At 38.5% G+C, this 16921-nt stretch overlaps 2 protein-coding genes across 11 annotated transcripts in view; one reads left to right on the top strand and one right to left on the bottom strand.

Annotated features, from left to right (window-relative positions):
* Nucleotides 1-15423, bottom strand: part of PIBF1 (progesterone immunomodulatory binding factor 1) — a 207355-nt gene extending 191932 nt beyond the window's left edge. For 5 of the 8 annotated variants that reach the window (XM_045054221.1, XM_045054219.1, XR_006595569.1 and 2 more), the window contains exons 1-5: nt 15204-15417; nt 13863-14158; nt 9627-9727; nt 6315-6513; nt 3648-3767 (exon numbers count right to left, since the gene is read on the bottom strand). In XM_045054221.1, coding sequence (XP_044910156.1) covers nt 3648-3767; nt 6315-6513; nt 9627-9727; nt 13863-14114 — 672 coding nt within the window. In that variant the 5' untranslated portion in view covers nt 14115-14158; nt 15204-15417. Of the gene's footprint in view, nt 1-3647; nt 3768-6314; nt 6514-9626; nt 9728-13862; nt 14159-15166 lie in introns of all 8 variants that reach the window. The other 3 variants (XM_045054215.1, XM_045054214.1, XM_023252216.2) reach the window with 3 other exon arrangements.
* A 227-nt stretch (nt 15424-15650) lies between these two features.
* Nucleotides 15651-16921, top strand: part of DIS3 (DIS3 homolog, exosome endoribonuclease and 3'-5' exoribonuclease) — a 28070-nt gene continuing 26799 nt past the window's right edge. Inside the window, exons 1-3 of one of the 3 annotated variants that reach the window (XM_045054206.1) lie at nt 15846-15966; nt 16248-16315; nt 16574-16731. Coding sequence is in view for 2 of the 3 variants with exons in the window: in XM_003980443.6 (XP_003980492.3) it covers nt 15739-15966; nt 16574-16731 (386 nt within the window). In the remaining variant the exon portion in view is untranslated. Of the gene's footprint in view, nt 15967-16247; nt 16316-16573; nt 16732-16921 lie in introns of all 3 variants that reach the window. The other 2 variants (XM_019827899.3, XM_003980443.6) reach the window with 2 other exon arrangements.

Genomic DNA, 16921 nt, shown 5'->3' with positions numbered 1-16921 from the left:
TACCCTGATCCCTGATCTGAAGCACTACCCCCCTCTCACCTACATAACTACAACAGCTTCATAACAAGTCTCTCTGTTTCCATCCTTAGAGCTCTATAGTCTGTTCTCAGCAAAAATCCATTTTCTGGGTCATTAACAAAGCTCTTTAAAATTCTTTGAGGGTCTACTATGTACCAGTCAGAATAATCCTTTCACAATATGTCAGATCATGCCACATCTTCCCCCAAATCCTCCAATGCTTCTTTTCACTTATGGTTAAAATCAAAGTTGTTACAATTACCTCAACAAACCCATTACCTCTCTGATCTTATCTAACTATTCTCTCCCTTCAACCATTCCAGTCATATTGGCGTCCTCACTGTTCCACAAACACCAAGGCACCCTCTTGCCTTTGCATTGGCTGTTCCCTCCACCTGGAAGTTCTTCCTTGAGGACTCTGTTGTCTCCCCCACCTCCAAGTCTTTGTAAATGTCTAACCTCCTCAATGAGGCCTATTAGCTGACCCTACAGAATTCTGAATATAGTTTTTTCCCTGCTCTCTATGAACCATTTTTCTTTTGTCCTTTGCAGTTATCACCTTCTATCTCTATGATGTGCTTATTTATAATGCTTATTATTTGTTTCCCTGTACTCTTTTTAAAATATAAACTCCATGAGGCCTGAGAGCACTGTTTTGCTCACTGAGGTATCCCAAGCACCTACAACAATGCCTGCCACATAAGAGATGTACAATATACATTTACTGAGTGAATTTCACTCTTATTAATAATGGCCATATGAGGAAAGTGTTATATAGTCTCATCCTATTTAGTAGATGGAAAACTTGTAAGATTAGGGGCGGGGAGAGTAAAGAAGACTAAGTTTTTTGTCCAAGATCATCATGCCATTGTCAAGTTGCAAAGATGGAATGTAAACCAGTATCTGTGAACTTTCCAAATACCAGGGCAGTAAATAATTTAACAAACCATTTAAAAAAAAATCCCCCAAATATATAGTTAAGCAAAATTTCTTTTAACGTTAAATATTGTATTTATTGTTCACTATATCCTTATAAAAGTCTTTTAATTTAAAAATATTGTTTACTTTTCTTCACTGTTGGGCAAGTTGACCTGTATTAGCCCTTAACAGAGGAGAATAATCAAACTTTATGAGGCTTTAATATAAAAGTAAATTCTGTTCTGTCTAAATCACATTCTCTGGGTTTTTAAGCCCTTTTATTAAGTAGACAAGACACTGCTTCTTTTTTCCTGATTGTGATTCAATTCTCTGTTTATATGATTGTTAAATTTAGGAAAAGGTTTAAGACAGGATATTTTCAGCTGAGAAATGATAAACCTTTAAGAAACAAACTTACACATGGAAGGGTTCTGTGATGGTTAATTTCATGTGTCAAGTGGTTAGCCCACAATACTCAAACATTTAGTCAAACATTATTTTAGATCTTTCTGTAAAGGTATTTTTTAGATGAGAGTAACATTTAAATCAATAGACTTTCAGTACAGCCAATTACCCTCAATGATGTGGTAAGCCACATCTTTTTTTATGTTATTTTTTTTATTTTTGAGAGACAGAGTGAGACAGAGCACAAATGGGGGAGGGGCAGAGAGAGAGGGAGACACAGAATCTGAAGCAGGTTTCAGCCTCTGAGCTGTCAGCACAGAGCCTGACGTGGGGCTCGAACTCACAGACCGTGAGATCATGACCTGAGCCGAAGTCAGATGCTTAATTCACTGAGCCACCCAGGTATCCCGTGGCGAGCCACATCTAATCAGCCAAAGGACTTAATAAAATCTGACCTCCCTTCAGCAAGAAGGAATTCTGTCAGCAGACTATCTCTGGACTTGAACTGCAACTCTCCCCTGAATCTCCAGTCTGCCAGCCTACCCCATCAGATTTTGGACTCATCAAGTGTCCACAATCATGTGAGCCAATTCCTTAAAATAAACCCTTCTTTCTCTCTCTCCTTCTCTTTCTATATATATCCTGTTTGTACTATATCTCTGAAGACGTCCAATACAGGTTCACAAACAAAACTGTTTCTTCGTTCAAGAATTATTGGTGCATTAAAAACACTCAGGAACCTATGAGTCAGACCAGTGTAAATTATCTAGTGTTTTCCTATCAATAAAACACTAAAAGTGCTATTCGCAAGTTTGAAACAAACAAACAAACAAAGATCTGGGATACAATGCCATTATTGACCCTCGAGAGTTGGGATATCTGCTTTACCACACAGTAAAAATATATCACATACTAATAATAATTCTAGAGTTGCAAGTTTTTTTTTCTTTTTGGCCCAAGGAATCTTTAGTTCAAAAGAAACCATTCTTAGAATCCACCAATGTTAAAGTCATTAAAGAAGAGGTAGCTTGATATAAACAAGGTTAGGAAACTTTTCCAGTCCTCCTCCTAAAAAAATAAGAAGTCTCTGAGGGAAGCTGAGGTACCATGAGGTGCTACAGAACTAAGTCTGAAAACCCATCTAACTGCCTTGTCCCCAGTAAGTCCTGTGTTTCCACCACCGCCATCCATTTTACAGAAAAAGAGATTAAATGATTTGGCCAAGCCTGCAAAATTAGCTAGTAGCCAAACTGAGGCCTTCAAACTTTGCCCTTTATTATTCTCACTATAGATGAAAACTTTTAAACATTAAAAGCTATCTTTCTCAAGTGTGCAAAATGCTTTACCTGCACAATGTAGCAGGTTATCAGAAGAAAAAGAACAAACCCAAAATAGAACCTTGTAGTAGGGTTCATATTGGCACATATGCTTCTCTGCCACCACTCCTGCTGACTTAATCACTCCTGTGAGGAGAGGAAGAATATGAGCCTTCATTTGCCTGTAATATTGGCTCTACATTAATGATGGAAGTAGATTCTGTCCAGCACTCACAGAACAGCAAATCAGAGCAATGAAATATAAATTAAATTTTAATTATTTATTTCTAGACAATACATCTTCGGTAAAAGCTACCCTTGAAAAAGGACATAAAAATATTTATATGCGACTTTGAGAAAAATGACATTTTTACTTTGAAACAGAAATATGAGCAGTTCAATGGACATGAATGGACAAACAGGGTTATCTTCTCTCTTTACTGACAGAGCAGTAAACATTAAACGGCTTATTCCAAGTTACACAGAAAAATGGCAGTGTCAAGATATCATCTAAGGTTCTAACTCTATTAGAGTGCAAAGCCTAGAAGGGCAGAGCCTCTTTTGAATCCCCTGTTGCCAGCACGCGGCACAGGACCATGCACATCACCGAGGCTGATGCTTCTATCAGAGCACATGCTCTGAACAAGCATCAGGAGAACTAATGTATTTAATGAAGGGGCAAAATGATAAATGGATAGCAGCTCCCTTTCAGATCACAAACAAGGCTATAGTGTAACGAAGACTAAGAATGAAAGTTACAACAAAATACTCAACCACAGACTACGAGTCAACAGCACAGACTGACGTTGCCAATCTTTCAGACGACCACCTCCACTTTAACCTTCTCACTACTTGAAGAATCGCAGTAGTCGGCATCACCCAGTCCCATTTTCCGATCATTGACTTTTATATTCCTGATCACAAATCTTGAGGAACTCTCTATTAAAAAAACTTGGAGCTTCTCCCACAAGTGATCAAAATCATACAAACCTCTGTCAGTTGTTTCAATTGGCTTTTATTTTCACTCAATTCTTCTAATAGGTCATTCTTTTTCACTTGCAGTTCAGAGATTTCCTTTCTTAATGGATTTACTAGTTCATAGAACCGAATCTTTAAAAACAAAAAATCAAGTTAATAAGCCATTTTAGAATCCAAGTTACCATTGAAATTAGCTAATTTATAGTACCCTCAATTATCAGTAATAAAAATATGAAAGTAACAAAAGGAAAAGTGTTAAAAAGTTTCAGAATATATACCCGTACAATAAACATTTGTTTGTACAAAACAGAAATAAGACTATTGTTAACTGACTTTGACCACTAACATTAAGCCTTGATGTCCGATTCAGTTTCCTCAAAGTCTAGATTATCTGTAATTCTCCATCCCTGGCACAGTCTCTCTTCTCCTCTATCTATACTCCATTTACTACTTATTCTCCATTTCCCACCACTGCTCATTCCACATTATCTGCTTATTACTTCCTGAACACATTATGTGTCCGAGTTTTGCCCTTATTTCCTCTGATAGAGGAATTTTTTCCCACATACAAATGCATAGCTCATGCTTTCACTCCTTTCAGGTGTCTGATCAAATGCCACCCTATCAGTAAACCCTCCCTAATCCTCCTAACCTGATTTAAAATAGTATCCCCACCTGGTGGCAGTTTCTCTTCTCACCCCTGCTCTTTTCTCCATAGCACTTATGACAAACATTCTACGTATTACTTTTAATTTATCATCTATAATGCTCCACTCCTATAGGCAGGAATTTTTGCCTAGTTTGTACATTGCTCTATCTTTATTGCCTAAACATATGGTGAGCCTACATCCTAGGCTCTTGGGGAAGCTCTACTGCTACCACTGCAGTGTAAGCGATAATCAGGATGAATCAGGGGGTATCTTTCATATCACTACTTCCATTCAGTTCAGATCTCTCTTCTCACTCATAATTCTCAGGGGAATTTGTCTGACCTAATCTAGTAAAGTGTTCCATCTGACAAATTCCTATGAAGTTAAGAAGCCATTTGGAAAGGGTAATTATGCCTGTTTATTATATAGGCATGCAATCTGAAATTCCTTACTATTTTGCTGTATTGCAAGAGTACCACATCTGGCAAGAGGCAAGTCCTAAGGTTAGTCCTCAACACAATGAATCTGTGTATAACTAACTAACTAGTTAAGATAATACCGTCTGTGAAAACAAAAGATAACAAAGAACATTAACAAACCAGGGAACAAAATTATGTATACCTGCTATTAGTGGGATACTTGATACTTAATATGGAAAAAGCCTCAACGACAGCACTTGAGACATCTGTCTTAGATAGTACACTTTGGACAGAAAAAAATTTATTTGAGCTATATAAATTAAAAGATGGACAGAAAAGTAACACTTCTTTTTAGAAGAAATCATTAATCTGGAAACCTTATGCAAATGAGAACCAAGGGTAGCAATCACCACTCCTGCAAAAATGATACTATGTTCTAAGCACAGTGCTAATAAGCATTTTACATACACATTCACAGTGAATCTTTACAACGACCTCAACAGAAAGGCACTATTAATATTACAAACCCTTTTACATATGAAAAAGTTCAAGCCTCTAAGGGTGAAATAACATGTATAGATCACAAACCATAAGTTTTCAATGTGTGGTTTAGGAGCCCCTGGTAACCACTCTGCCACTTTGAGACCCTTTCAGGGAATTGATGAAAGATGAATGAAAGATGAAAACTATTTTTCTGGTTATACTAAGATTTTTTTTTTTTTTTTTTGCCTGTTTTACTCTTGTTCTCTTATGCTTGTTCAGTGATGTTTGCCAGTGGCTATCTAATGTGTGATGAGATCATCGCCTTTAAGGTTAATGGAATATGAGCTTATGTATTCCTGTGTTTTGAAAATGTCTCAGGTTAATTTCCACTATGGTAAACACTAATAGATATAACCCGTATAAACAAAAGCTCCTTGGGGTCTTCAGTAATTTTGAGAGTGTAAAGGGATACTGACATTAAAAAATTTGAGACTACTGCCATAGATGAATCCTATGTGTAGATTTGTGTAACCAACACCGCAAGAGATCCTGAACTATCCCTAACCCCTGGCAACCACTAATCTGTTATCTCTATAATTTTGCATTTTGAGAACATTATAAACTACCAGTTTATGATAAAATGACTCATTTCCATGGACTATGCAGCTGTTAACTTCATAGCCCTATTTATTCTTGACCTTGGAGGTCAATGGTCAAGACCCTTTAAAATTTGGTGATCTGAACATCATTCACCATTTTCAGAGCAGGGCCATAAAATAATAAAATTATTAATTGGTACTTCGAAGGTTATGGCTATTACATAAATGGCATATTTTAATTTGAAAACATATGCAGTATTTTGGGGGGGCACCTGGGTGGCTCAGTCGGTTAAGTCTCCCACTTCGGCTCAGGTCATGATCTCATAGTTCTTGAGTTTGAGACCCACAAGCACAGAGCACAGAGCTGACAGTTGGAGCCTGGAGCCTGCTTCCAGTTCAGTGTCTCCCTCTCTCTCTGTGCCTCCACTGCTCATGCTCTGTCTCTCTCTCAAAAATAAATAAACATTAAAAAAAATTTTTTTTAAATACATGCAGTGTTTTTTAAAAAAAGTGATACAACACACTTACAGATACATATTCAGGAATAGAAAGCTGATCTTCAGGAAAACCTTTTAGTTTCATATATTGCTCCTCTGTCAACTCAAAGTCACGCAGATTTCGACGAATATCTCCCGCCTTCTCCCTTAGCTGAGTATTTGTCTCTTCTAGTTGTTTCTGTCTCAATAAAATCGTTGCCATTTCTTGTTTCATTAGTTCTTGATATTTTCTAAATTAGGAAAGAGTTTATGGCAAGCTTAAAAAAATCTTTGAGATTTAATTTTCTCAAAGATACCTTTTTATAGTAACATAAAATTAGGAAATGAGAAGCTCTGTAGTATTTTTAGCTCCAGCTAAATGCTTATTTACTTCACTAGTTAAACATGAAGACAATTCTATACTCATTACTAAATGTGTGGCCACATAAATTGTTAAATAGAAAATTGATATTCTTAAAAAATAATTTTCAAAATCAAATTATAAAATTATACATTTACTCTGCTTAAAGTTTTAGTTTTATACATCTGTTTTGGACCCTACTCAATAAAATAATTTTCATTTCTTTTTCTCTAGGTATTCTAAGGTATACCTCTTAAAGATGGCAACGCTGAACCACCATAAAGTATTCATTCAACCCATGAACTAATGAAAACAGTAATCTGTACATAATCATTCTCAAAGAACACATGTAGAAGACATTGCTATCGTTAGTTGCCTATTCCGAAGGTTTTGAGTAGGAAGGGACAATTGATTCTTTCCCCTCCCTACTGTATCACACCCATCAATATACACACATGCTGTTACTATTACTTCTATCCCCCCAAAAAATGAATTGAGACCCCATTTCACTGCCTCCTTTGTTTGGACTTCCATGGAGCAAAACTGCTCACAAGTTGTCTATACTCACGGTCTCTGACGCCCTTCTTTTTAAACCCATGCCAATTAGGTTTTCATCCCTCCTACAGAAATCTCAAGGTCACTAATGACATCCAGATTGCTAATGATCAATTCCCAGTTCTTTTCATCTATGACCTAATGATTATTTGACACACTGCTCTCTCCTTCCTTTATACACACTCTCTTCGCCTGGCTTCCAAGTCACTTTACTTTTGTCGTTTTTCTCTGGTATTTGCTCCTTCTCCTTTTCTGGTTTGTCTTCATGTTTGGAGTATTTGGCCCTCTTCTCTGTCTATATTCACTACCTTGAGGAATTCATCTAGTCTTATGACTTAAATGCTACCGTCCATATCCTAATGACTTCCAGATATATAGCTCTAGACCAAACTCTTCTATTTACCTACACATGGACTTCTAGTAAGACAACGCTAACCGAACACGTCCTAAACTGAACTCCTGCTCTTTGCTCACAGACCTATTCCACTGTGGTTTCCCCATCTTAGTTGACAGCAATTCCACCCTTCATTTATTCAAACCAAAATATTGGCACAATCCTTGACTCCTTATTTTTCTCTTAACCACATGTAATTCTTAGGACATCCTATCAGCTCTACCTTCAAAATACATTAAAAATCCAACCACTTTTTTACCAACATCAGCTATCAAGAAGATTATTGCAGCAGCCTCTCAATTGCCCTCTCAGCATCATTTAATCTGTAAAATGCCTCAAGAATTTGAGTAGAAGCCCTACCATTGAATGCAGTGCTTCCCAACGTATTGTCCCCAGACTTACAGCATCAGTATCACCCAAGAACATGATAGAAATACAGGTTCTCAGGGCTCACTCAAATTAGAACATCAGAGGGTGGGGACTAACAGTCCTTCCTAACAAGCTCTCTACACAGTTCTGATGCATACCAAAGTTTCAGAACCACTGATCTAACGTGATACCGCCTAGTAACTGGTCAGATAATTTTTAAAAGTATCAGTTAATGAAATCTTTTAATTTTTTTTAATGTTTATTTATTTTTGAGAGACAGAGAGAGAGAGAGAGAGAGCGAGCAAGCAGGGGAGGGGCAGAGAGAGAGGGAGACACAGAATCCAAAGCAAGCTCCAGGCTCTGAGGTGTCAGCTCAGAGCCTGACACGGGGCTCAAATTCAAAAACTTTGAGATCATGACCTGAGCTGAAGTCAGATGCTTAACCGACTGAGCTACCCAGGCACCCCAATAATGAAATCTTAAAGAAAGAAAAGTACTTTATACAGTTACTTCTTTTTTTTAATTTTATTTATTTAAATAATCTCTATACCCAATGTGAGGCTCAAACTCACGACCCTGAGATCAAGAGTCACACGCTCTAATGACTGAGCCAGCCAGGCGCCCCTACACATTCACTTCTAGTTAAAACACAGAAAACAGCATTTACTCGCCAAATTTTCTACGTAGGCTTCAAATTTTTTTAAATATAAAGGTATGCTTTGTTTTTGTGAAAATCATTGTTCATGATTGCCAAGTTCAATTTCTTTAAATTTTTTTTTTCATGTTTATTTATTTTTGACAGACAGAGAGACAGCATGAGCGGGGAGGGGCAGAGAGAGAGGGAGACACAGAATCCGAAACAGGCTCCAGGCTCTGAGCTGTCAGCACAGAGCCCGACGTGGGGCTCGAACTCACAGACCACAAGATCATGACCTGAGCCGAAGTCGGACGTTCAACCGACTGAGCCACCCAGGCGCCCCTGCCAAGTTCAATTTCTTTACCTTAAAAGACACTTGGTAAGAAATCTGAGATGATGCTTTTTATGGATTCGATTTTTGTTCCCAACTTTTAAATCTGTCTTGCTTTTATTTACTTTGATGATTATTTTTTAAAATTACTCACTTTTATTAATTGTCCCAAAGAATTCCTTATAGTTTACACAGAAACAGCTTATCTTTCACTGGTTACATCATTCTTAATTAAATTATATAACTGTAGTAAGTACAACCATCATAGGCATATTTGATGGTAAACACAATGGACTCTTGGTAAGTAAGTACACAACTGAGCTGGGAGAAAGTATGCAGGCAAAACAGAAGATAATTTAAACTTGCAGAGTTAAATGGGCCACAAGAATTAGTGTGTTTTACAGAGGAAATGAAGAAAGGTTAATCCAGAAAGCATATTAAGTGGTGCGGAGTTTACAGAACTTCCATTGTCATTTACGGCTCACTTACATCAGCACAGTTTGTTGAATGAACGTTGAATTTTGACTTTTTGTATTTTGTGTATTGTATCATATCAAATAACCTACTTTTTTTTGGTTGGCCTGGATGTAAAAATTCTTACCATTACTGACTTAAAATTTCTTTCTTTATTTTAGCTTGCAATCACATGCACGAACAGGTAATGAAATTACTTTTAACGGCTAAATAGGTATTGCTGCTTTTTAAAAACTTTCTTACCTGGCATCCTTCTGTTGAAAAGTCAATTGATTGTCTAATCTCAATGTCAGTAGCTGCTTCTGGTGAAGAGCATCATTAAGTTTCTCCTCTAATTCTTCAATCTTCATAAAAAAGAAAGAGGTAAATTACATGGTCAACTTTCAAATTTATCATTAAGAAATGTTTGAAAAATACTAAACGTAAAAAAAAAAAAAGGCTAAAGATGAATAGAGGTTCCTTTGCAATGGTTGTGTCAACAAATTACAGTCTGTTCATACAAATGGTTTTGAAACTGTGGTTTAAACTGCTGCCACATAAAAGTTTTTTTGCCAGGCTGTCCTCTAGTTCTGGTTTACTGAGGTCACTGGCTTGAGCCTCTGGGAAAGCTCTTTAATTGAATCCTTTGGCATGTGCCTATTTTCCTATTACCCTTCTCATGTCTGCCTGTAACATGGATACAGTGCCGGAGGTAGATCAGGCATCTGTGAAAACTACACGCTTAAAACAGCTGCAAAAACGTTGTAGGAACCTGCGCTCCTAACAATATCAAGGAATAACCATACCAAGCCTAAACTACCTATTTTCAGATTCCTGTTAAAACAGAGAAACAAAATTCTTACCCTGTGTAAGCTACTGTTTCCACAGTTCTGGTCTAGGCAGATACCATTTTCTAAATCTCTGGTACTAACAGCTGGTATTAACAGTGTTAATCCCTAAAACACTGGACAGCTGATCCAACCTTTTTCCACAGCAAAAATACCTATATCATGACATTTGACCTTTCAGGATTACGTGAATGCTTCCAATGACAGGAAGCTCAGTAACTTCAATCAGGCCATTTAAATGTTAATAGCAAAAACAGGTTTATAGTCAGCAGAAATCTGCCTTTCCTGTGACTTCTATTATCAGGGAGTGATAATCTGATGAGGGAAATTTTTTTGTAATGCTAAATAATGAGATGTTCATCTCGTAACCCCAATGCTCAATGTATTGGTAAACCTTAGAGAATAAATAAGTGGCTAAAAATTCTGTTCCTTCAGACTCTAACTTCTTCACAAATTACATCTCTGAAACTGGAATGCATTTTACAATCTCTAGCACGTAACAATTTAACTTGGCAGTTCTTAATCTCAGTGATACAAGTAAGGGTCCACTTTACAATCAAGTTGCCTTGGATTTGATGAATTATAGAAATGTAATTCTTCTACCGTATAGTATTTTTCCATATATTTGACAGCAAACATCTTACTCCCAAAGGGTCTCTAAGCAAAACAACCCTACTGCTCATGGACAAAAAAACATGGTAATGTAGTGGAGGCAGCTATTCTGGAGAGTAATTTGACAGTACGCTCAGTTTAATTAGGCCTACATATACCCTGTGAGCCAGAAATTCTACTCCTGAGTATACATGCCAAAGAAATGGTCACACAGGTCCAGAAGAGAAATGTCTATAGAAGGCCCATGTTGCATGTGGTGGCAAAGAGTTGGGCGGCATCCTAAGTGCCTATCACTGTGGTAGTGGATGGATAGATTGGAAGACACACACAGAGATAATTATGTTAAAATTAGAAGCAGAAGACTAGATATACCATAGTAACAATTATGATTTCAAAAGCAGCACTGAGTTGGGAAAAAAATAAAAACTATGAAAGAGATAAACTCTAAAGCAAAACATGCAATTTACATTTATGTAAAGGAAAAAAATACCCATTTTCAAGAACAAATGTTTAAAAAAAAACCATTAAAACGGTTGCATAGAGAAGGGAAATGAGCCATGGGAATAAAAAAAGTACACAAAATAAAAAGTGGCCTTGGGGCACCTGGGTGACTCAGTCTGTTAAGCATCCTACTCCTGAGCTGGGCTCAGGTCTGATCTCACAGTTTGTGGGATGGAGCTCCATGTCGGGCTCTGTGCTGACAGTGTGCTGACTGAATATAATCCCTGCTTGGGATTCTCTCTCTCCCTCTCTGTCACTCCTGCGTGAGCATGTGCTCTTTCTCACTCTCTCAAAATAAATAAGTAAACATTGAAGAAAAATAAATGGCCTTGGCAAGGATCAGTGATGATTAGGTGACATAAACTCAGGAATATGCTAATCCGGTTTTCTACCTTTGTGGTCCAACTGGAAAACCACAACAATAAAAACTGTACTAAGCACTACGTGGTACAAAAATAATATAGTGCTGAATAAGTATAGTAGCTATAGTTACTTATTTTACTGCAGGTATCATGAGCTATGTACATTGATTAATTGAATCTTCCCAACAACTCCATGAAGCAAATACTACTATTTTTCTTATTTTACAGAAAATAAGAGACTAACAAAGTTAAGGGATCTGCCCAAGGGCAGACAGAAACAAATAGACAACAGGAAACAATCAACAATAGGAAACTATTGTAACAGAAAACCACTGGACACACTGGTAAAATACCAAGTGACCTAGTCTAGACCAAGTCACCTAAGTAAGTGACTGTACAGACAACCTAAGAACATGTTAGGAGATTCACTAAGAGTATGGGCTTTAGATCTCTTGGTTTGAATCCTACCTGGCTCCATCACTTCCATCTAAATGGCCTTCATATGCTATTAACCACTTGTGATTCTGTTTTATCCAAAGTGAAATGGAGTTCAGTCCCTCATTTAAGAAACAGTTGCATACTTACGACGTGTCAGGAACTGTTTTAAGTGCTGGAGATGATGAGACACAAGACTACAAAGAAACCCCTGTTCTCATGAACCTTACAGTCCATTAAAAGAGACAGATACCAAAAAAAGTCAGGTAGCTCCTATGAATACACATATAAAGTATAGAAAATAAAATGGGTGAAAAATGAGGATATTATTTTAGTAGGCAATAGCAACAATAACTAATATTGTGTGCTTTTACCAAATATCAGGAAGTGGGCTAATTTATCATATTGATTCATTTAATGTTAAGGGGCAGGGAAGATCCTCCTAAAAGCACTTACACCTCACACAGTTGTTGTGAGGTTTAAATGAGGTAACACATGAAAATCTCATAGAACAATGTATGGCACAGAAGAAGCACTCAATAAAAGTTAGCCATTAATGTTTTCATTTAAAAAAAAAATTTTTTTTTAACGTTTATTTATTTTTGAGACAGAGAGAGACAGAGCATGAACGGGGGAGGGGCAGAGAGAGAGGGAGACACAGAATCGGAAACAGGCTCCAGGCTCCGAGCCATCAGCCCAGAGCCCGATGCGGGGCTCGAACTCACGGACCGCAAGATCGTGACCTGAGCTGAAGTTGGACGCTTAACCGACTGCGCCACCCAGGCGCCCCGTCATTAATGTTTTTAAAAAGTGTACCTAAATTACTTCTTTACTTCATGAAGATGTTGGGGTTTAGGACACCTCATTTTCCTAGAGAGGGATGGTCAACAATTTTTTCTAGTGGCAAGATACTGAAGTGTGTTGGTATAATTGGCAAGAGCTAAAATAGGAGGCTGACTTAACAGGAAAGAAAGTGTAAGTGAAACAACAAAATGGGGGTGGGTAGGAAGAGGTGGGATCAAGAGTAAAAGTGGAGAATTTTCTCAGAGACAGAAGTAGTAAGAATTAAGAAGTGTCTCCTATCTTTCTGAAATCACTGTAAATTTCTTAGAACTAGTGACAATTTTACCAGGTCTTATATAAAATACTCCATACCTATAAATACACACATAAGAGGAAAAAAAAAAAAAAAACAAGGACTAAGACATCCCTTCTTATTTGGCAAAAACCACTTGTTAAACACTATGGTAACTGAAATTCCACTTGGTTCTAAGACACACTAACTATCATACAGAAACAAATCAAAGAAACCAAATCCCCTGGACAGAGGACTATACAGACTCACTAACCTAATTATGATCTTGATTGTCCCTATCAAACTAGTTACGTCAGGGTTAATTCGCAATGAAGCAGAAAACAACTTGGCTGGAAAAAACACCTAAAAAGATATACCTCACACATGCTAGATTCAAAAAATTGGGTTTACAGAGGCAATTCATTCCCTGCCCAACTTCAAATCATCCCCTCCTTCAGGGCTTTTTGTTCAGTACACAGCAATATAATTCACATCCTCTCTCCTTCCAGAAAGTTTTTTTTTTTTAACTATGCAAGAAAATATAACTTACTTCTTGAAATGATAAGCATATCAAGTTCAGATTACATATGCGTAATTTTAATTCTTATTTATCTGTAGTTGGAAGACAATAAAGCACACAGGTAACAAAAATTACACCAAATCTTACCTTTGTAAGATAATCCACTTTCAAGTTGTCTATCATCATATTTTTCTGGGATAGTTCTATTTTCAGTAACTGAATATTATGAAGTAGTTCTTTACGTTCAATTAGTTGCTGGGTGATTTTAATTTTCCCATCTCGTTCTTCTGATGATGAAATATCGTCTGTAGGAATTGTTGTTTCTAGACTAATATCTTCAGATTCCAGAGAGCTAGAGATGTTCACCTTTTTTGATGCCTTGGCAATTTTTCGAGACATCTTTTTTATGGGTCAGTTTTCTTCTCCAGTTCTATTTCAATTTCCTGAGGGTTAAAAATATTTATTTAAATGTACTCAAACATTCTTAATGGAAAGCATAAAGAATACTAAAGAGGCACTAAGGATGCCTAAGTAATTATTAGACAATCTGGAGGACCCCTCATTTAGGACAGATTAGTAAACTATGGCTCAAGTCAAACATTAAGCTCATTAAGCCTGACTATGAATTTGCGCTTGATGAATAAAAAACCCTGGTCCTGGGGGCCGGAATCTTACTTGGAGGAAACAAAGAAATCTTGGATGTAAAGGATAAAAGCCATAAGTGAGTAGTACCCAGGAACACAATAAAAGGAGCACGCATTCAAGATGAGATTAGCCACTTCTGAGTTGATAGGTGGAAGGTTATGTAGAAGTAGGATTTAGAGCAGTAAAAGGAAAAAAAAAAAACAAAACAAAACAAAAAAAAACATGCAGGAATTAAGGTTGGCGAATATACCCAACATCAGAAGATAGTGGTCGTTCGGCTGGGGCCAAGTCTTTCTGAATTTGAGTAGGACTCGCCCCACCTCTCATATACAAACACACATACGACCTTAATAATCGAGATTCCAGAGAATCCTCAAGTGTCAAAATGTGTCCGAAATTTACTCCACAATGAGGCAACACTGAAGACTTTTAAAAAATGGGAAGACAATGAAATGAATACGTTTTAATAGACTTCCAGATAGAATAAAAACAAGAATGTAGAAAAGTTCAAGTGTTTTAAATCGAATTTCTTACCCTTTCACAAGGGTTTTAGAAATTCTCGTGTTTTAATACTAAACGACATAATAAGTTATTTACGGTACTACAGATATCAGCTTTTCTAAACTGAATGATCAGAAAAAAAGATGTATGGAGGGGAAACGGCACCCCTCCTTTCAAAGGAAAGAGGGTAAAGAAAGGCGAAATCAGAGAGAGGCAGCATCTGGGTTACAAAGGACCAGCGCCTGGGACTGCCCACACGTGCGACAGTGAAGAAAAACCAAGCCTGGCAGCCTAGGATTCCCTACCCCGCGCGGGAAAGGAAGGGCCAGCGCGGCGCGCTACCTCGAAAGCTTCAAATTACTCCACGTCGAAGGCTGGACCAGCCACCCACCCACCGCGTCCACTTCAAGGACCTGAAAGCTTCTCGGAACAGAAGCTCAGGTTGCAGCCCCTCAACGAGGAATCTCAGGTCGGAGACCGTTAGGACCCGTCACCAAGACAACCACTTCCGCGCCCCGAGGAGGACGGAGGAAGCGGCAGCGTACAGTCGCCGGAACTCAGACTGGTTCCACCCCGACGCGGGAAGCAACGCATGCTGGGAGCTGTGGTCCACAGGAAGGTCCCGCCTAGATCGTGGATGGAAATGGCTCCGAGATCTGCCAATCCTCCCGAGCTTCTAGTTTTTGCCCAATCCTCGCAGCCCTCAGAGAGCCAACCAATGTCAGCCTCGACGTTTTCCCGCGAGCGGTATTTACTAATACCCTGGAGCGGGAAGGGGTGAACTTCGGGGTAAAGTACAGTCGTGCGGTAGGGCTTCTGCTTGTTACTCTTCACCGGAAGAGCGCGGTAAGGGTCGGGATTCTGCGCTGCCAGCAAGATGCTCAAGTCCAAGACTTTCTTAAAAAAGACGCGGGCAGGTGGCGTGATGAAGATCGTGCGCGAGCATTACTTGCGGGACGACATCGGCTGCGGCGCGCCCGGCTGCGCGGCGTGCGGCGGTGCCCACGAGGGGCCGGTCCTCGAGCCGCAGCCCCTGGATCCGGCGAGCAGCCTGTGCCCCTGGCCGCACTACTTGCTTCCTGACACCAATGTGCTGCTGCATCAGGTGCGTCCGAGGGCGGGAGATCCGGGGTCTTTTCGGCACCACCAGGAGAAGGGGGTGTGACAGAATAGGGAAATTGAGGCCCAAGGAGGCACGTCTTGGAAAAACATTACCTACTTAGGGAGAGGCAGACCCTTGCCTCCTGTCCCCCAGGCCAAGGTTCTTTTCTTTGTATTGTGGGGTTTTTTTGTGTGTGGGTTTTTTTTTTTTTTTTTTTTTTGAGTTCTTGGAGTCATAAGAATTTTAGGTTATTTTTCTAACTCCTGGTGTCTCTTCTGCCTTAGATTTTAAGAGTTTGGAGGCCGGGGACCTGGGCTTCTGTGGCCTCCAGCCTGCGACTCCCAGGCAGCTTGTAAGTGCCTACGAATGAAAACCATGTGGGCCAACGTATTTATTAACGGTCTTAATTCTACGAAGTTTTGTATTTAGTCTGTTTAATATGTGCTATTCTCTAATAGACCCGAAGGGTTTTCTGTAGCAAAATAGCTCCTTAGTTTAACGTATATTTAGTGTTTGTTTTTTTAAATCGACACAGTTTTATGTTTGGCAGAAACAGCTTATCAGTGAACATAGGAAAGTTTAACTTTACTTATTTTTTCATTCTTTTAAGATCGATGTTCTTGAAGACCCAGCTATCAGGAATGTAATTGTACTGCAGACGGTTCTGCAAGAAGTGAGAAATCGGAGTGCTCCTGTATATAAACGAATCCGAGATGTGACTAATAACCAGGAGAAGCATTTCTATACGTTCACTAATGAGCACCATAGGTAGGGGAAATTTTTATGTTAATTACCAGAAAACCATACAATTGGCTAAATTTGGGGAAGAGTTCCTGCCAGTAACGTGACATTGTCAGAAAACATGTGGTAAGTTTCATACTTATGGGAGTGTTATTTGATTGTTACACAATTGTACAGACATAATGCTCAGTGGACCTCACTAAGGTCATATAGTCAT

Source organism: Felis catus, chromosome A1, assembly GCF_018350175.1.
Source record: "Felis catus isolate Fca126 chromosome A1, F.catus_Fca126_mat1.0, whole genome shotgun sequence".
Classification (NCBI taxonomy): domain Eukaryota; kingdom Metazoa; phylum Chordata; class Mammalia; order Carnivora; family Felidae; genus Felis; species Felis catus.
Note: the sequence above shows the minus strand (reverse complement) of the source record. Positions and strands in the feature narration are given on the sequence as shown.